Below are 20,370 nucleotides of genomic sequence, written 5' to 3' on the forward strand. Positions count from 1 at the left end.
TGGAAGGCTACCCAAAACGTTTGACCCAAGTTAAACAATTTAAAGGCAATGCTACCAAATACTAATTGAGTGTATGTAAACTTCTGGCCCACTGGGAATGTGATGAAAGAAATAAAAGCTGACATAAATCATTCTCTCTGCAATTATTTTGACATTTCACATTCTTAAAATAAAGTGGTGATCCTAGCTGACCTAAAACAGGGAATTATTACTAGGATTAAATGTCAGGAATTGTGAAAAACCGAGTTTAAATGTATTTGGCTAAGGTGTATGTACACTTCCGACTTGAACTGTATCTGCTATCTGTAACAAAACTCAGGACACTTTCTGCCTAGGGTGCCAATGCCTCCACAAACAACACTCGAGTGTGGGAGTTTTGGTTTAAGAGCCACGACCGGTAAACACATGATGGGAAAATCTAGAAGAAGGGCTTGGACGAACATCTGTAGAAAGAATGGTCTATGTGTGAACAACAGACTGTAGCGGTATGCGGCATGCCGTCATGAGCAGTGACTGCACATTCCAGCTGAGAAAAAAAGCTAAGTTACAGTGCCTTCAAAAGTATTCACACCACTAGAACTTTTTCCAAGTTTTTTTGTTACATACTGAATTTCAAATGGATGAAACTTAGATTTGTTTGTCACTGGCTTACACACAATACCCCATAATGTGAAAGTGGAATTATGTTTTCTATTTCTTTTTTTACAAATTAATTAAAAATGAAAAGTGGAAATTTCTTGAGTCAATAATTATTCAACTCCTTTGTTATGGCAAGCCTAAATAAGTTCAGGAGTAAAAAATGTGTTTAGCCAGTCCCTTAACACGTTGCATGGACTCACTCTGTGTGCAATAAAAGTGTTTAACATAATTTTTTTGAATGACAACCTTATCTGTACCCCACACATACAATTATCTGTAAGGTCCCTCAGTCGAAGAATGAATTTCAAACACAAAGACCAGGGAAGTTTTCCAATGCCTCGCAAAGAAGGGTGACCCATACTGGTAGATGGGTCAAAGAATGTATACTTTTTTTTAAAGCACACATTGAATATCCCTTTAAGCATGGTGAAGTTATTTATTACACTTTGGATGGTGTATCAATACACCCAGTCACTACAAGATATAGGCGTCGTTCCTAACTCAGTTGCCGGAAAGGAAGGAAACCACTCAGAGATTTCACCATGAGGCCAGTGGTGATTTTAACAGTTACTGAGCTTAATGGCTGTTATAGGAGAGAACTGGGGATTGTAGTTATTGTAGTTATTTCACAATATTAACCTAATTAACAGTGAAAAGAAGGAAGCCTGTACAGAATAAACATATTCCAAAAAATAATCCTGTTTGCAACAAGGCACTAAAGTAATACTGCAAAGAATGTGGTGAAGCAATTCACTTTTTGTCATGAATACAAAGTGTTTTGTTTGGGGCAAATCCAATACAGCACATTACTGAGTACCGCTCTCCATATTTTCAAGCATAGTGGTGGCTGCATCATGTTATGGGTATGCTTGTAATCGTTTAGGACTAGGGAGCTTTTCAGGAAAAAAAATAAATGGAATGGAGCTAAGCACCGGCAAAATTCTAGAGGAAAACCTGGTTGTCTGCTATACACCAGACACTGGGAGATGAATTCAGCTTTCAGCAAGAGAGTAACCTAAAACACAAGCCAAATCTACTCTGGAGTTGCTTACCAAGAAAAAAGTGAATGTTCCTGAGTGGCCAAGTTACAGTGTTGACTTAAATCTACTTGAAAATCTATGGTAAGACCTGAAAATGGTTGTCTAGCCATGATCAACAACTAATTGGACAGAGCTTGAAGAATTTTGAAAAGAATAATGGGCAATTGTTGTACAATCCAGGTGTGGAAAGCTCTTAGAAACTTACCCAGAAAGACACTCGGCTGTAATTGCTTCGAAGGTGATTCTAACATTTATTGACTTAGGGGATTGAATACTGACCTAATCAAGATATATTAGTAATTTATTTCACTATATATAATATATATATACTGCTCAAAAAAATAAAGGGAACACTTAAACAACACATCCTAGATCTGAATGAAAGAAATAATCTTATTAAATACTTTTTTCTTTACATAGTTGAATGTGCTGACAACAACATCACACAAAAATAATCAATGGAAATCCAATTTATCAACCCATGGAGGTCTGGATTTGGAGTCACACTCAAAATTAAAGTGGAAAACCACACTACAGGCTGATCCAACTTTGATGTAATGTCCTTAAAACAAGTCAAAATGAGGCTCAGTAGTGTGTGTGGCCTCCTGATGAGGTGGCGGATGGTCTCCTGAGGGATCTCCTCCCAGACCTGGACTAAAGCATCCGCCAACTCATGGACAGTCTGTGGTGCAACGTGACGTTGGTGGATGGAGCGAGACATGATGTCCCAGATGTGCTCAATTGGATTCAGGTCTGGGGAACGGGCGGGCCAGTCCATAGCATCAATGCCTTCCTCTTGCAGGAACTGCTGACACACTCCAGCCACATGAGGTCTAGCATTGTCTTGCATTAGGAGGAACCCAGGGCCAACCGCACCAGCATATGGTCTCACAAGGGGTCTGAGGATCTCATCTCGGTACCTAATGGCAGTCAGGCTACCTCTGGCGAGCACATGGAGGGCTGTGCGGCCCCCCAAAGAAATGCCACCCCACACCATGACTGACCCACCGCCAAACCGGTCATGCTGGAGGATGTTGCAGGCAGCAGAACGTTCTCCACGGCGTCTCTAGACTCTGTCACGTCTGTCACGTGCTCAGTGTGAACCTGCTTCATCTGTGAAGTGCACAGGGCGCCAGTGGCGAATTTGCCAATCTTGGTGTTCTCTGGCAAATGCCAAACGTCCTGCACGGTGTTGGGCTGTAAGCACAACCCCCACCTGTGGACGTCGGGCCCTCATACCACCCTCATGGAGTCTGTTTCTGACCGTTTGAGCAGACACATGCACATTTGTGGCCTGCTGGAGGTCATTTTGCAGGGGTCTGGCAGTGCTTCTCCTGCTCCTCCTTGCACAAAGGCAGAGGTAGCGGTCCTGCTGCTGGGTTGTTGCCCTCCTACGGCCTCCTCCACGTCTCCTGATGTACTGGCCTGTCTCCTGGTAGCGCCTCCATGCTCTGGACACTACGCTGACAGACACAGCAAACCTTCTTGCCACAGCTCGCATTGATGTGCCATCCTGGATGAGCTGCACTACCTGAGTCACTTGTGTGGGTTGTAGACTCCGTCTCATGCTACCGCTAGAGTGAAAGCACCGCCAGCATTCAAAAGTGACCAAAACATCAGCCAGGAAGCATAGGAACTGAGAAGTGGTCTGTGGTCCCCACCTGCAGAACCACTCCTTTATTGGGGGTGTCTTGCTAATTGCCTATAATTTCCACCTGTTGTCTATTCCATTTGCACAACAGCATGTGAAATTTATTGTCAATCAGTGTTGCTTCCAAAGTGGACAGTTTGATTTCACAGAAGTGTGATTGACTTGGAGTTACATTGTGTTGTTTAAGTGTTCCCTTTATTTTTTTGAGCAGTGTATATATTTTACGAATGTTATAATTTTTCTTCCACTTTGACATTACATGGTAATTTGTGTAGATTGTTGACAACAAATTACAATTAAATCCATTTTAACCCCACTTTGTAACTCAACAAAATGTAGAAAAAGTAAAGGGCTGTGAATACTTTCTGAAGGCACTGTATGTCTTTAACCCCCTGACCAAATATCAAGTGCAACTCAACCCGGGTTTCTCCTCCCTGCATCTCGATACTGCCAGGACAGGATTCCTGTGTTCTACGGTGCAGACACTGAAATAGCCCCCTCTACCCTTACCCCGAGTCAGGAGCTAATAACATAAACAGTTCCCCCATGATCTCTTTAAGTCTAGCAGCAACAGAACCTAGCCTTCATAACAGGTGAGCTATAAGATCACAAGATGTTATGGTTATTCGAATGCATCACCTCAATGTTTAATTCCTTCCCGCTGGTCAGGGGCACAAACAAGTCAAGAATAAGTGCTAATTCTGTAGATGTACCTATTCCCTGAGAGAGATTGGTATGATTTCAAGCACAGTCCTTTCTTTGATAGTGAAGTGTTAAAGTTGCAGGGTGTTGTGACTAGCTCTGCTGGTCCCCTGAGATACAAAGCTGTATGTGTTCATCACCGAGGCTGACGTTATGCACCTATTCCCCCCACAACCAGACCTGTCAGACACTGGTGGTGGCAGAACTTCAACACTCCTCTGGTCAGGACAGCTGTGTAAGCCTGTTATGTCTCTTCATTATGAGCATAGCAGTCTTTCCATTACATTATGCTTGAAATAAGTAATTGTCATGTATCATGACAATTGAGTCCCCCCAGGGGATTGAACTTGGTTCTCAAATAAAGTATTTGCTTTCTGTTTTGCCATTTTTCTCCTACACTTCCAGTCTGTTGTCTTTGGGAGGTCCTTCATGTTTCTGGTGGTTGTTTCCCTTTGTCTCCAGGTGACATGGATCTCTCTCTGTTGGTGGTATTATGCTCCTGTGTTCCTCCTGCCTTGGGTGAGATTTTTCCTTTCACTTTAATTTGTTTGAGCTTCTCTCTCAAAATACTTGACTCCAGCACATGAATGGTGACTGAGGAGCATTCACAGTGTGGTTGAGGGAACTGTAATGTTTTATTTAGAGTGCTAGTGATTTAAAGAATGAGCTGGTCTCTGGTCTGTCTGTACTAACAGGGTCAGGATTTGGCAGGGAGATGCCAGGTACGTTTTCAGTGCATTGGATGCCTCAGTTGTGTCAAAGGAATGAGAAATGCAGTCTGTCTGCCTTGGAATGGACACAGAATGCATGGCCATCTTTGTTGGCTTATCATTTGCCCAAGAGCAGTGTTTCCCAACTCCAGTCCTCAAATACCCCCCCCCCCCCTTTTTTTACAGTACACATTTTTATTGTAGCCCTGGACAAACAAACCTGATTCAACTTGTCAACTAATTGTTGAATCCTGATGAGTTGAATTTGGCGGGGTTTTTTTGTCCTGGGCTACAACAAAAATGTGTGCTGGTGAGGGGGGGAAAAGGAGTTGGGAAACACTGCCTGGTCCCCCCAGACTTTTCATATTTTTGTTTTAACCTTAAACTGGCACACCTGATTCAATTAGTCAAAAGCTTGATGAATAGTTGACTAATTGAACCAGGTGTGCCCGTTTAGGGTTAAAAGAAAGGTGTGAAATGTCTGAGGGATAGGGGCAGAGGAGAGGGTTGGGAAACCCTGTCCTAGAGTATGGCTGTCTGTAGAGAAACTGGAAAGGTCATTCACAGTGCATTGTTTCCCCCCAGGATGTTTTTCAGCAGTGGTGGCAGAGTTAGCGGGGGGAGGTTGGGGGTTGCGATGAATGGGGTCTTCCTGGGGCAGACATCAACATAATAAATATATATTTATTTTTCAGTGTCGGCCAATGCATGAAGGGGAGACACTGCAATGTGATAAAGGAAAGTGTGTAGTGTCATATTTTAGCGAACTGTGTAGTGTCTTAAGAGTGCCAGTGATTAAAGAATGAGCTGGTCTCTGGTCTGTCTGTCTGTCTATACTAACAGGGTCATCTATAGGCAGGGACATGCCAGGTAAGTTTGTTTTATTGGATGCCTCGGGCTTGTCATAAAGGAATGAGAAACATGCTGTCTGTTTTGGAATGGGCACTGAGAATGCACAGCCATATTTGTTATTGGCTGGTCAGTTGCCCTATAGCAGGGTTTCATCAAACTCAGTCCTGGGGTCCCCATTTTGGTTTTTCCCCTAGCACTACACAGCTGATTGAAATAACTCCTCGTCGGGGTGGCAGGACCGAGTTTGGGAAACTCTGCCATAGAGCACGTGTTGAACTCAGCCCTCCGTGAAATGAGTGTCTGTGGGTTTTTGCTCCGCCCTAATTAGTAAAGAACTTCCCTCACCTGGTTGTCTAGGTCTTAATTGAAAGGAAAAAGCAAAGACCAGCAGACACTAGGCCCTCCATAGAATGAGTTTGATACCCCTGCCCTAGTGTATGGCTCTCTGTAGAGTAACTAGCTTTGCTTTGTCTGTACTTGCATATTGTGCAACTATATTAAGTACTATTGTGTAAGGATTTCAAGTTATGATTAAATCCAGTTCATTTGAAATGGGCTCATCTAGACTGGTGTAAGAAAGAGCCTTTGCTTTCCTGGCCAGGATTAGCCTTTTTCTCATGTGAGGGATTTTAGTAATCAGTCATTTGAAGTGCAGCTAAGCCTCTCATATTGTAGTAGCATGTGGCGCTGGGCAGTCCTACACTGCACTTTGGGTTGTGTTGTGCTGACTTGTTCCTGAGCAGATTGACCTACATTAGTTTTTCTCCTCAGTCAACAGGGTGATTTGGGCAGGATATGAGTTCCGCTGGTAATGGAGAGGAATGACACCAAACGAAAGTGTTTGTCGGACATTAGGCTTTTCTGCTGCACCATAAAAAGCCCTGCTTGCTCGGGTTGTCATTCTCTGACATCCTTTAGAAGAAAACAAAATGAAAATGTCAGCAGATACGAGATGAGCCAATCAGAGGAGCATTTCGTTGTTAGAGCTGAGCAGTGATTATTGTACTACACCTTGGATTCTTCAAGAAGTGGTTCTATTACCTCTGTACTAAACGAAGCAGGAGTCATGTATTTGTTGTTTGGTGATCAGATAACATGACATCCATGTGATTTAGATTCTTAATCTAAATGGTATTGTGAGGGAAGATGTGACATTTGGTTGATTCTCAAATGGTTACTCGCACTGCACAAGCCAACGTGCGGGTACACACACACACACACACACACAGTGAAGTCTGCTTTATTACAGCACCTACCTGAGCTAACATGGGTCACTGGCCTTAGGAAATGACTGCAGAGTGGGTATGGTTATAAATGCATCAGGACTTGCAACTCTGTGTGGTGTCTTGCATCATTGTAGCATTAGCATTTCCACTACATTTTTTTCCACCGCATTTTGCAACTCTTCTGAGGAGAGAGCCACCTGAGTGTTGCCAGATTGTATTTAAAAGTATGCACTGTGTATCACATCACCCAGTGGTGTAATCTGTGTAAGTGCACGCACCATTCCTAAACCTTCAGTACAAGTGGACCATATTTTTAAAAAGCACAGAACACTACAACCAGTCTTACTATCATGTGTACAGTAGTCACTATTTACATTCAATGTAAACCTCTGGAACATTTGACTACAGTTCTGAAAGTAAACAGAGTAAAACCAGTTTATGAAAGGTTCGTAGTTCACACCAAGCACACAGTCAGAGCTAATCTCTGTCAATCACTAATGCTTTCTGTCTTTTGTTTTCCAGCATCAACAATGGATGAAAAGGGTAAAGGTTTCTTGTTGTTTCAAATTAACATTACTGTACTGATTGTATTTCATTTTAAAGAGCATGTTGGCAAATCACATACTTTTTGGTCACTCACTATCTTTTTCACACCAGTTGCACTCAAAACTCAGTTGATGTTTGAATTAGTTCAGCTCCAAACATGGTGTTTCAGTTTCTATTGAAAGGGACCACTATGTATGTGTGTGATTTAAAGGAAATTTAATTTCCAGCAGGGCCACAACATTTTTATAAGTCTCCCAGCGGTTCCTTTACAATGCATTCCATCTGGCGTCATGCGCAGCTCTGTCGTCTATTTGCTTTGGCTGGCGAGGGTACAAGTGGCGGAAGGGACAAGTGGTCTAATGTGCCCTTTTTAATACAATAGCTGCAATTTCAATGTAGATGTAATAACTGTGAATAATACCATTCTACAAAATGCAGCCACACACTAAATGTATCTGGTTTTCATGTATTCCCTCTCCTTCTCCCCTCCCAGACTATGACTCTGCATTTCACTACGGTGAGTGGGGGATGGATCAACATGGACTAACTCCACTGGGGGTAAACCTGACACTTCTCAGGAAATATCTGGGAGGTCAAGACGGGCTCGCGTTTTCCCTCCATTTTACCAGGAGCGTCAGAAAACATTGACCCATCGGGCCACGCTTCCAGAGTTCAACTGGCAAACAGTCCCTCCCACTCTGCTGTAGTAGTCTCATTTCTTAACACATTGCTCTATCCTGTCTTCAGTAGGTCTATGCATTCAAAGACACATTATAGGATATATTCAGCTCTTACAGTGAATATCCTTCCATGTTTGAGGCAGTAATATCAATCAGAATATAGGTATCTATAGATGTGAACCTGATGGATTTATCAATCATGGCATATACAGTAGGAGCGTTTGAATTGTCTCATAGGAATGTGATTGAAGGTGTCATAATTGCATAGCTTTGCTATGCTGTATACACCCAAAGAGGTTACAGTGCATACGTATGTACTGAATAAGATGTTTTAAGTTACACTGTGCCTTGCACATGTTCCATAGTACTGGGCCTTACTGTGCAGGGATAAAAATGTATTTCTGTTTCAGACTATGGATCTCTGAGGATCGGTGGACTGATCTTCGCTGTGGTACTGTTTGTCATGGGCATTGTCCTCATCGTCAGTAAGTCTGCCGGCCCAACTATGGTTATACTTAAAATACCATTTGAAGTATTACACTTATATTGAAATAAAATGTGATTAGTCCCATAAGTTTATTTCTACTGTACCAATCTCATTCCATAATTGTTGTATTTCTGCGCTGTTCAACATGCTGATCCATTGGACAGCCCTTCTTTACCAGTCCAGTCTTATAAACAAGCCTGGGATCAGTTACTTGCTGGGGGTTGGGACGCAGGCCAACATGCCTTGCACAACGCCCAGACCCCCCAACACCTCTCTACCATGTAGACATCTGCACATCTAGGGCACTGACTAAAACTGACCTGGACACTATGCAGCCTTTTCCCCTCCCTCCTCATCTCATGTTCTTGCACTCATCCACCCCACCCAAGGCATAGCTGCAGCCCACCACCCACCCTAACTCTTACTCCAGGCATCCATTACATTAGTCATAGATATCATTGGGGGCAGAGGGAGTGCCCCCTCTCCTGCTACTGTACATGTGCAAAGAGAAGGCTTTGGGTCTTTAGTGTTCTGTCCCAGCTGTATAAATAATCATAATCATTCAAGCACTTAGTTTGGGTATTTTTTTGTGGATAGGGTCTTGTAAAATATGTAATATTCCAACTTCGAAACAGATCAGTTGCAGAAGTATCTTCATTCTAGTGTTAGTTTACCAGGCAGCCTCTTCATTCTAGTGCTAGTTTACCGGGCAGTATCTTCATTCTAGTGCTAGTTTACCAGGCAGTATCTTCATTCTAGTGTTAGTTTACCAGGCAGCCTCTTCATTCTAGTGCTAGTTTACTGGGCAGCATCTTCATTCTAGTGCTAGTTTACCAGGCAGCCTCTTCATTCTAGTGCTAGTTTACCAGGCAGTATTTTCATTCTAGTGCTAGTTTACCAGGCAGTATCTTCATTCTAGTGCTAGTTTACCGGGCAGCCTCTTCATTCTAGTGCTAGTTTACCAGGCAGCCTCTTCATTCTAGTGTTAGTTTACCGGGCAGCATCTTCATTCTAGTGCTAGTTTACCAGGCAGCCTCTTCATTCTAGTGCTAGTTTACCAGGCAGGCTCTTCATTCTAGTGCTAGTTTACCAGGCAGCCTCTTCATTCTAGTGTTAGTTTACCAGGCAGCCTCTTCATTCTAGTGCTAGTTTACCAGGCAGTATCTTCATTCTAGTGCTAGTTTACCAGGCAGTGTCTTCATTCTGGTGCTAGTTTACCATGCAGCCTCTTCATTCTAGTGCTAGTTTACCGGGCAGTAACTTCATTCTAGTGCTAGTTTACCAGGCAGCCTCTTCATTTTAGTGCTAGTTACCAGGCAGCCTCTTCATTCTAGTGCTAGTTTACTGGGCAGTATCTTCATTCTAGTGTTAGTTTACCAGGCAGCCTCTTCATTCTAGTGTTAGTTTACCGGGCAGCATCTTCATTCTATTGTTAGTTTACCAGGCAGTATCTTCATTCTAGTGCTAGTTACCAGGCAGCCTCTTCATTCTAGTGTTAGTTTACCGGGCAGCATCTTCATTCTAGTGCTAGTTTACCAGGCAGCCTCTTCATTTTAGTGCTAGTTTACCAGGCAGCCTCTTCATTCTAGTGCTAGTTTACTGGGCAGTATCTTCATTCTAGTGTTAGTTTACCAGGCAGCCTCTTCATTCTAGTCTTAGTGTACCAGGCAGCCTCTTCATTCTAGTGCTAGTTTACCAGGCAGTATCTTCATTCTAGTGCTAGTTTACCAGGCAGTATCTTCATTCTGGTGCGAGTTTACCAGGCATCCTCTCCATTCTAGTGTTAGTTTACCGGGCAGTATCTTCATTCTGGTGCTAGTTTACCAGGCAGCCTCTTCATTCTAGTGTTAGTTTACCAGGCAGCCTCTTCATTCTAGTGCTAGTTTACCAGGCAGCCTCTTCATTCTAGTGTTAGTTTACCAGGCAGCCTCTTCATTCTAGTGCTAGTTTACCAGGCAGTATCTTCATTCTAGTGCTAGTTTACCAGGCAGTATCTTCATTCTAGTGTTAGTTTACCAGGCAGCCTCTTCATTCTAGTGCTAGTTTACCAGGCAGCCTCTTCATTCTAGTGCTAGTTTACCGGGCAGCCTCTTCATTCTAGTGTTAATTTATAATTTACCGGGCAGCCTCTTCATTCTAGTGCTAGTTTACCAGGCAGCCTCTTCATTCTAGTGTTAGTTTACCAGGCAGTATCTTCATTCTGGTGCTAGTTTACCATGCAGCCTCTTCATTCTAGTGCTAGTTTACCGGGCAGCATCTTCATTCTAGTGCTAGTTTACCAGGCAGCCTCTTCATTTTAGTGCTAGTTTACCAGGCAGCCTCTTCATTCTAGTGCTAGTTTACTGGGCAGTATCTTCATTCTAGTGTTAGTTTACCGGGCAGCCTCTTCATTCTAGTGTTAGTTTACCAGGCAGCCTCTTCATTCTAGTGCTAGTTTACCAGGCAGTATCTTCATTCTAGTGCTAGTTTACCAGGCAGCCTCTTCATTCTAGTGTTAGTTTACCGGGCAGCATCTTCATTCTAGTGTTAGTTTACCAGGCAGCCTCTTCATTCTAGTGTTAGTTTACCAGGCAGCCTCTTCATTCTAGTGCTAGTTTACCAGGCATTATCTTCATTCTAGTGCTAGTTTACCAGGCAGTATCTTCATTCTGGTGCTAGTTTACCAGGCAGCCTCTTCATTCTAGTGTTAGTTTACCAGGCAGCCTCTTCATTCTAGTGCTAGTTTACCAGGCAGTATCTTCATTCTAGTGCTAGTTTACCAGGCAGTATCTTCATTCTGGTGCTAGTTTACCAGGCAGCCTCTTCATTCTAGTGTTAGTTTACCGGGCAGTATCTTCATTCTGGTGCTAGTTTACCAAGCAGCCTCTTCATTCTAGTGTTAGTTTACCAGGCAGCCTCTTCATTCTAGTGTTAGTTTACCAGGCAGCCTCTTCATTCTAGTGCTAGTTTACCAGGCAGCCTCTTCATTCTAGTGCTAGTTTACCGGGCAGCCTCTTCATTCTAGTGTTAATTTACCGGGCAGCCTCTTCATTCTAGTGCTAGTTTACCAGGCAGCCTCTTCATTCTAGTGCTAGTTTACCGGGCAGCCTCTTCATTCTAGTGCTAGTTTACTGGGCAGTATCTTCATTCTAGTGTTAGTTTACCAGGCAGCCTCTTCATTCTAGTGTTAGTTTACCAGGCAGCCTCTTCATTCTAGTGCTAGTTTACCAGGCAGTATCTTCATTCTAGTGCTAGTTTACCAGGCAGTATCTTCATTCTGGTGCTAGTTTAACAGGCAGCCTCTTCATTCTAGTGTTAGTTTACCGGGCAGTATCTTCATTCTGGTGCTAGTTTACCAGGCAGCCTCTTCATTCTAGTGTTAGTTTACCAGGCAGCCTCTTCATTCTAGTGCTAGTTTACCAGGCAGCCTCTTCATTCTAGTGCTAGTTTACCAGACAGTATCTTCATTCTAGTGCTAGTTTACCAGGCAGTATCTTCATTCTAGTGCTAGTTTACCAGGCAGCCTCTTCATTCTAGTGTTAGTTTACCGGGCAGCATCTTCATTCTAGTGCTAGTTTACCAGGCAGCCTCTTCATTTTAGTGCTAGTTTACCAGGCAGCCTCTTCATTCTAGTGCTAGTTTACTGGGCAGTATCTTCATTCTAGTGTTAGTTTACCGGGCAGCCTCTTCATTCTAGTCTTAGTTTACCGGGCAGCCTCTTCATTCTAGTCTTAGTTTACCGGGCAGTATCTTCATTCTAGTGCTAGTTTACCAGGCAGTATCTTCATTCTAGTGTTAGTTTACCAGGCAGCCTCTTCATTCTAGTGCTAGTTTACCAGGCAGCCTCTTCATTCTAGTGTTAGTTTACCAGGCAGCGTCTTCATTCTAGTGTTAGTTTACCAGGCAGTATCTTCATTCTGGTGCTAGTTTACCAGGCAGCCTCTTCATTCTAGTGTTAGTTTACCAGGCAGTATCTTCATTCTGGTGCTAGTTTACCAGGCAGTCTCTTCATTCTAGTGTTAGTTTACCAGGCATCCTCTTCTTTCTAGTGTTAGTTTACCAGGCAGTATCTTCATTCTGGTGCTAGTTTACCATGCAGCCTCTTCATTCTAGTGCTAGTTTACCGGGCAGCATCTTCATTCTAGTGCTAGTTTACCAGGCAGCCTCTTCATTTTAGTGCTAGTTTACCAGGCAGCCTCTTCATTCTAGTGCTAGTTTACTGGGCAGTATCTTCATTCTAGTGTTAGTTTACCGGGCAGCCTCTTCATTCTAGTGTTAGTTTACCAGGCAGCCTCTTCATTCTAGTGTTAGTTTACCGGGCAGCATCTTCATTCTAGTGTTAGTTTACCAGGCAGTATCTTCATTCTAGTGCTAGTTTACCAGGCAGCCTCTTCATTCTAGTGTTAGTTTACCAGGCAGCATCTTCATTCTGGTGCTAGTTTACCATGCAGCCTCTTCATTCTAGTGCTAGTTTACCGGGCAGCATCTTCATTCTAGTGCTAGTTTACCAGGCAGCCTCTTCATTTTAGTGCTAGTTACCAGGCAGCCTCTTCATTCTAGTGCTAGTTTACTGGGCAGTATCTTCATTCTAGTGTTAGTTTACCAGGCAGCCTCTTCATTCTAGTGTTAGTTTACCGGGCAGCATCTTCATTCTAGTGTTAGTTTACCAGGCAGTATCTTCATTCTAGTGCTAGTTTACCAGGCAGCCTCTTCATTCTAGTGTTAGTTTACCGGGCAGCATCTTCATTCTAGTGCTAGTTTACCAGGCAGCCTCTTCATTTTAGTGCTAGTTTACCAGGCAGCCTCTTCATTCTAGTGCTAGTTTACCGGGCAGTATCTTCATTCTAGTGTTAGTTTACCAGGCAGCCTCTTCATTCTAGTCTTAGTTTACCAGGCAGCCTCTTCATTCTAGTGCTAGTTTACCAGGCAGTATCTTCATTCTAGTGCTAGTTTACCAGGCAGTATCTTCATTCTGGTGCGAGTTTACCAGGCATCCTCTCCATTCTAGTGTTAGTTTACCGGGCAGTATCATCATTCTGGTGCTAGTTTACCAGGCAGCCTCTTCATTCTAGTGTTAGTTTACCAGGCAGCCTCTTCATTCTAGTGCTAGTTTACCAGGCAGCCTCTTCATTCTAGTGTTAGTTTACCAGTTAGCCTCTTCATTCTAGTGCTAGTTTACCAGGCAGTATCTTCATTCTAGTGCTAGTTTACCAGGCAGTATCTTCATTCTAGTGTTAGTTTACCAGGCAGCCTCTTCATTCTAGTTCTAGTTTACCAGGCAGCCTCTTCATTCTAGTGCTAGTTTACCGGGCAGCCTCTTCATTCTAGTGTTAATTTATAATTTACCAGGCAGCCTCTTCATTCTAGTGCTAGTTTACCAGGCAGTATCTTCATTCTAGTGCTAGTTTACCAGGCAGTATCTTCATTCTGGTGCTAGTTTACCAGGCAGCCTCTTCATTCTAGTGTTAGTTTACCGGGCAGTATCTTCATTCTGGTGCTAGTTTACCAGGCAGCCTCTTCATTCTAGTGTTAGTTTACCAGGCAGCCTCTTCATTCTAGTGCTAGTTTACCAGGCAGCCTCTTCATTCTAGTGTTAGTTTACCAGGCAGCCTCTTCATTCTAGTGCTAGTTTACCAGGCAGCCTCTTCATTCTAGTGCTAGTTTACCGGGCAGCCTCTTCATTCTAGTGTTAGTTTACCGGGCAGCCTCTTCATTCTAGTGTTAATTTACCGGGCAGCCTCTTCATTCTAGTGCTAGTTTACCAGGCAGCCTCTTCATTCTAGTGCTAGTTTACCGGGCAGCCTCTTCATTCTAGTGTTAATTTACTGGGTAGCCTCTTCATTCTGGTGCTAGTTAACCAGGCAGCCTCTTCATTCTAGTGCTAGTTTACCAGGCAGCCTCTTCATTCTAGTGTTAGTTTACCAGGCAGCCTCTTCATTCTAGTGCTAGTTTACCAGGCAGCCTCTTCATTCTAGTGTTAATTTACCGGGCAGTCTCTTCATTCTAGTGCTAGTTTACCAGTCAGCCTCTTCATTCTAGTGTTAATTTACCGGGCAGCCTCTTCATTCTGGTGTTAGTTTACCAGGCAGTATCTTCATTCTAGTGCTAGTGTACCAGGCAGCCTCTTCATTCTAGTGTTAGTTTTCCAGGCAGCCTCTTCATTCTAGTGCTAGTTTACCAGGCAGTCTCTTCATTCTAGTGTTAGTTTACCAGGCAGCCTCTTCATTCTAGTGCTAGTTTACCAGGCATGTGTCTGACACCTAGGAAGGAGAGAGGCCTGTCAACTCAGACTATCCTCAGAGTATATTTTCTTTCCATCATAGTAGCGCTTTTTCACACCAATTTCTCTCTCTCTCTGCAGGCCAGAAATGCCCATGCAAATCAAGTCCGAAGTCACGGTAAGTTGGACAAAGAGATAGTGTTGATAAAACATGGCATAGAAAGAACTTTGTGTTGTCCAAACCCTTAAGACACACCCTCGTCCTGTTACGTACGCCTCTAGGAAGAGGGAACGCAACACGCTGCTACAACTCAACTCCCCGTGGAGTGAAAGAGGTATGGGATTGTAGGTGTGAGTAAGGATGACAAAGGCAGAGAATTTACCATTTACTGGGAATTTATTCCTTCACACGGTAAATTTGGTGAAAAGTGGGTGAACGGAACCAAAGAAAGTAAATGTCAAAGCCACCCTCTCCTACCTTACCTGCCTACCCACTACTTACCTATCTTAGCACCACCTGGTGCGCTAACCAAAATACAGGGAGTGGTCCGCCCAGGTCTTACTTAGTGTGCATAGACAGTAAATACTACGGGTTGTGTATGCCCGCAGGCCTCTTGCCTAAGCACTCCCTAGGTGCCTCCCCCCTGGGAACAAATAAAACAGAATAATACAAACTACTACACAAAAAATAAACTGAGAAACAACTAACACAGAACATAACCATCAGCTCTATCACCCTGAACTCTCTTAACAACAACCAACACAGGACACACTAATCATCTCTTCTTCTGAGCAACAGAACACTGGTTTATATAGCTGGAGAAGGAGTCTGTAATGGGCGGGGTCAGATCTCCAATCATCGATGTGGCGGACCAATCAGCTGCTTGGGGGAAATTTCAGGATGCCATTTCCTGAAACACACACATACAAACAAAATCACAACACAGAAACTTGGGAAAGTAACAATGCCCATGGGGGAATCTCCGTCGCCATCTTGGAGGGTGGTCCAAATGATTTGCCATTCAAGGGAAGTTTGCAACGTAAGCTCATCAGTCCTCGTTTTTATTCGGCTTTGCGAGTGTATAATTATGTTCACTCCGGGGCCTGAAACTCCCAGTAATTAAATTTGCGACGATTGCACATCCGCTAAGAAAAGTCAGTGAAAACTTAAAAACAACATCAATGGAGAAGTCAACGTACAAGTGTAAGTAAAAGCGAATGCAAATAAGTTAGAAATTGTGCTACTAATGCACATGACTGCACAAACACGTCTCGTAAAAAGTAAATGTTTTTGTTTGGTTATCTTTTGGCAATTGTAGAAATAAATCATTTTCCTTCTTCAGAAGTTCCAGTTAGGCAGGCTAACGTTAGTTAGCTAATTAATTTGCTATCTATCTTACAGTAGGCGTATATTAATAATGATATATTTAATATCTGTAGGCATGCACTCATGATTGACCGTAGCGCATATAAAGCAACCCCAAGCTACCGGTGGCTGAAAACACAATCATCACAGGATGAACGAGTGATGAATTTCCGGCCAAGGATGGTCCATTTAAAAATCATTCCTTCCTCCCTTGCCCTGCAAGTGTATACTCGTCAGACGTCATGATACCTCATCAGAAGTGTCCACTAAATGTGAGGGCTGAAGTGTATGGACCGCAACCCTTGACTGAGTTCATTAAAGTGAACTGTTTGTTTACAATTTTCCTCTCTTAGGCCTGCTGGGGTACCTGAGGCAGAGACAGGGGCTGTGACAGGTAAAATCATCTATATCTTTGTCTTCATTGGCATATTAGTCTTTATCAAACTTCTGATTTGTATGTATAATTTTATTTATGAAACCAATACATCTCATCATGTTTACCATTCTGCTCTCAGGTCCCCAGTGATGTGAAGTCTTGCCACCAGGCGGCAGCATTGGACAGAGCACAAGGCTCCTTTTTTTTTTATTCCATCCTGCTGATATGTTCTCTTGACATGTTTTTTTCTTTTCTCTTTTTTCCCATATGAATGAATCTACAGCGACAGTATTCTGAGGGCATAATTGGTTGATGCGGTAGGGTAGGCTATAAAACCTTCTGTCATATGTGATAGATACACATGAACAAGCGATTTTGTAAGTTAGAACTTGACTATTTATGACTATTTTAAATTGTAATATTTCCACACTGTTAAATAAAGTGATTTAGATGGGTAATTGTGTGTTTTGTTCCAACTTTTCCCCACTATCAGTCACTGGCATAGACGGTCTCCCTGTCAGTCACTGCTACTGCCACAGTCTTTCCCCAGTAGCGCATTTCTAATGGATATTCAGCACACCCCTTTTGCTGATGTTGCACCTTTCTGCAGGCAATAGTAGACAAATTCATTCAACCTCTTGACAAGTGCAGCAACATCAAACATGCTCCAGCCTATTGTTTAAAACCATTGTTGCATGATAATCTGATAGGCCACTTTTGTTAAGCAAAAAAAACTATCAGATTATCATGAAAATAACTCCCTTATGGTTATTGGTATATTCTTGGCCAAAGAGGGTCTAGCTGCAGGACGGATGAGGATGAGGACCTGTCAAAGACAGCTTTTCAATACCAGGACGGCAGATAGTTTGCACCCGGTGATGCGTTGTGCAGACCTCACTACCCTCTGGAGTGCCTTCCGGTTATGGGCGGAGCAGCTGCCGTACGAGGCGGTGATACAGCCTGACATGATGCTCTCGATTGTGCATCTGTAAAAGTTAGTGAGTGTTTTTGGTGACAAGCTGAATTTCTTCAGCCTCCTGAGGTTGAAGAGGCGCTGCTGTGCCTTCTTCACCACGCTGTCTGTGTGGGTGGACCATTTCAGTTTGTCCGTGATGTGTACGCAGAGGAACTTAAAACACTCCACCCTCTCCACTACTGTCCCGTCAATGTAGATAGGGGGCTGCTCCCTCTGCTGTTTCCTGAAGTCCGCGATCATCTCCTTTGTTATGTTGACATTGAGTGAGGTTATTTTCCTGACACCACACTCCGACGACCCTCACCACCTCCCTGTAGGCCGTCTCATCGTTGTTGGTAATCAAGCCTAACACTGTAGTGTTGTCTGCAAATTTGATGATTGAGTTGGAGGTGTGCATGGCCACGCAGTCATGGGTGAACAGGGAGTACAGGAGAGGACTGAGAACGCACCCTTGTGGGGACCCAGTGTTGAGGATCAGCGGGGTGGAGATGTTGTTACCTACCTTCACCACCTGGGGGCGGCCCGTCAGGAAGTCCAGGACCCAGTTGCACAGGGCTGGGTCGAGACCCAGGGTCTCGAGCTTAATGGCGAGTTTGGAGGGTACTATGGTGTTAAATGCTGAGCTGTAATCGATGAACAGCATTCTTACATAGGTATTCCTCTCATCCAGATGGGTTAGGTAGTGTGCAGTGTGATGGCGATTGCGTCGTCTGTGGACCTATTGGAGTGGGTCTAGGGTGTCAGGTAGGGTGGAGGTGATATGGTCCTTGACTAGTCTCTCAAAGCACTTAATGATGATGGAAGTGAGTGCTACGGGGCGATAGTCATTTAGCTCAGTTACCTTAGCTTTCTTGGAAACAGGAACAATGGTGGCCCTCTTGAAGCATGTGGGGACAGCAGACTGGGATAAGGGTTGATTGAATATGTCTGTAAACACACCAGACAGCTGGTCTGCGCATGCTCTGAGGACTCGGCCGGGAATGCCGTCTGGACCTGCAGCCTTGCGAGGGTTAACACGTTTAAATGTTTTAGTACCAGGACACCTACACCACCCGATGTCACAGGAAGGCCAAAAAGATCATCATGGACAACAACCACCGAGCCACTGCCTGTTCACCCCGCTATCATCCAGAAGGCGAGGTCAGTACAGGTGCGTCAAAGCAGGGACCGAGAGACTGAAAAACAGCTTCTATCTCAAGGCCATCAGACTGTTAAACAGCCATCACTAACATTGAGTGGTTGTTACCAACATACTGACTCATCTCTAGCCACTTTAATAATGGATTAAATTATGTAATCAATTTATCACTAGCCACTTTATTACCCTACATTACTCATCTCATATGTATATACTGTACGCTAATACCATCTACTGCATCTTGCCATCTTGATGTAATTAAATGTATCACTAGCCACTTTAAACAATGCCACTTTATATAATGTTTTCCTACCCCACATTACTCATCTCATATGTATATACTGTACTCTATCCCATCTACTGCATCTTGCCATCTTGATGTAATGTATCACTAGCACTTTAAACAATGCCACTTCATATAATGTTTTCATACCCTATATTACTCATATGTATATACTGTACTCTATACCATCTACTGCATCTTGCCATCTTGATGTAATGTATCACTAGCCACTTTAAACAATGCCGCTTTGTATATTTTCATACCCTACATTACTCATCTCATATGTATATACTGTACCCTATACCATCTACTGCATCTTGCCTGCTGTTCGGCCATCACTCATTTATATATTTTTATGTACATATTCGTATTCATTCCTTTACACTTGTGTGTGTATAAAGCAGTTGTTGTGAATTGTTAGGTTATATGGCTCAGTTGGTAGAGCATGGTGTTTGCAACGCCAGGGTTGTGGGTTCGTTTCCCACGGGGGGCCAGTACAGAGAAAATACATTTTTTTAAATGTATGAAATGTATGCATTCACTACTCTAAGTCGCTCTGGATAAGAGTGTCTGCTAAATGACTAAAATGTCAAATGTAAATATTACTTGTTAGATATTACTGTATGGTCGGAACTAGAAGCACAAGCATTTCGCTACACTTGCATTAACACCTGCTAACCATGTGTATGTGAAAAATAAATTTGATTTGATTTTGAATAGTGACATATTTATTTCCTCCATCTAGGAAAGTGGCCACAATTGAAAGAAGAGGGGGGTTGACTGCATAAGATAAACCTTTGTATCATCCCATTAGGAAAATACTTGAAATCATAACAATTCCCATTTGAAATTATAAGTATTCTCTAAATGCGCTTGGTCACTCAAATATAGGCTAACTAAGGCGTTCCTTGTGAAATAATGTAGCTTATTAAACTGGAGTAAAATTATTGCATAAAAGATCACATGCATTTCTGCCTATACCACCACCAGGGACTTGTAGATTTTTTTTTCTTTACTATACATTTATTCTGTGTATTTTTATATAGATGGGAAGACGGGAATTCCTTTGTGCACAGCCTCTCCCTTGTTGCTCTGTTGCTAGGAGTATCTTCTCTCCTCGTGCCGCATTACAGGAGAGACGCGCCAATGGGAGAGACCTGTTAGCGCATTCCTCCCCTCGCAGTTTCCCACGCCTCCTCGGGACATAATGAGAGTAGGCTACTCGAGTGCAGTAGAAAACCATCCGCATTGGCAGGCACATTTTTTTTCTTCACACGGTCTTTGGGGGATACCTCAGTAGACTGAGGCTGCAGTATTGAATAGCCTATAACCGAATGCAGTGCCTGTGCATCACCACCAGAGGACCCCCCCCCCATGCCTTCCAAGTGTTGGTGCAATTTACTTTATTGAGCCGCAGTTTTCTTTATTTTCTCCCCATCCTACTCCACACACCTCAAAAGTGCGCGTCTTCCCATTTTCTGTCCGCTGACCTGAAAACC

General features: G+C 43.3%; 1 protein-coding gene across 8 annotated transcripts in view; it reads left to right on the forward strand.

Annotated features, from left to right (window-relative positions):
* LOC115176749 (FXYD domain-containing ion transport regulator 6) overlaps positions 1-16,932 on the forward strand; it is a 38,021-nt gene extending 21,089 nt beyond the window's left edge. For 3 of the 8 annotated variants that reach the window (XM_029737000.1, XM_029736999.1, XM_029736998.1), the window contains 9 exons: positions 4,495-4,551; positions 4,728-4,754; positions 5,586-5,612; positions 7,343-7,363; positions 7,860-7,883; positions 8,457-8,531; positions 14,874-14,910; positions 16,452-16,492; positions 16,614-16,932. In XM_029737000.1, coding sequence (XP_029592860.1) covers positions 4,500-4,551; positions 4,728-4,754; positions 5,586-5,612; positions 7,343-7,363; positions 7,860-7,883; positions 8,457-8,531; positions 14,874-14,910; positions 16,452-16,492; positions 16,614-16,624 — 315 coding nt within the window. In that variant the 5' untranslated portion in view covers positions 4,495-4,499 and the 3' untranslated portion in view covers positions 16,625-16,932. The remainder of the gene's footprint in view (positions 1-4,494; positions 4,552-4,727; positions 4,755-5,585; positions 5,613-7,342; positions 7,364-7,859; positions 7,884-8,456; positions 8,532-14,873; positions 14,911-16,451; positions 16,493-16,613) is intronic. The other 5 variants (XM_029737002.1, XM_029737001.1, XM_029737006.1 and 2 more) reach the window with 3 other exon arrangements.
* Positions 16,933-20,370: the final 3,438 nt, after the last annotated feature.

This window comes from Salmo trutta, chromosome 37 (genome assembly GCF_901001165.1).
Source record: "Salmo trutta chromosome 37, fSalTru1.1, whole genome shotgun sequence".
In the NCBI taxonomy this organism is placed as follows: Eukaryota; Metazoa; Chordata; class Actinopteri; order Salmoniformes; family Salmonidae; genus Salmo; species Salmo trutta.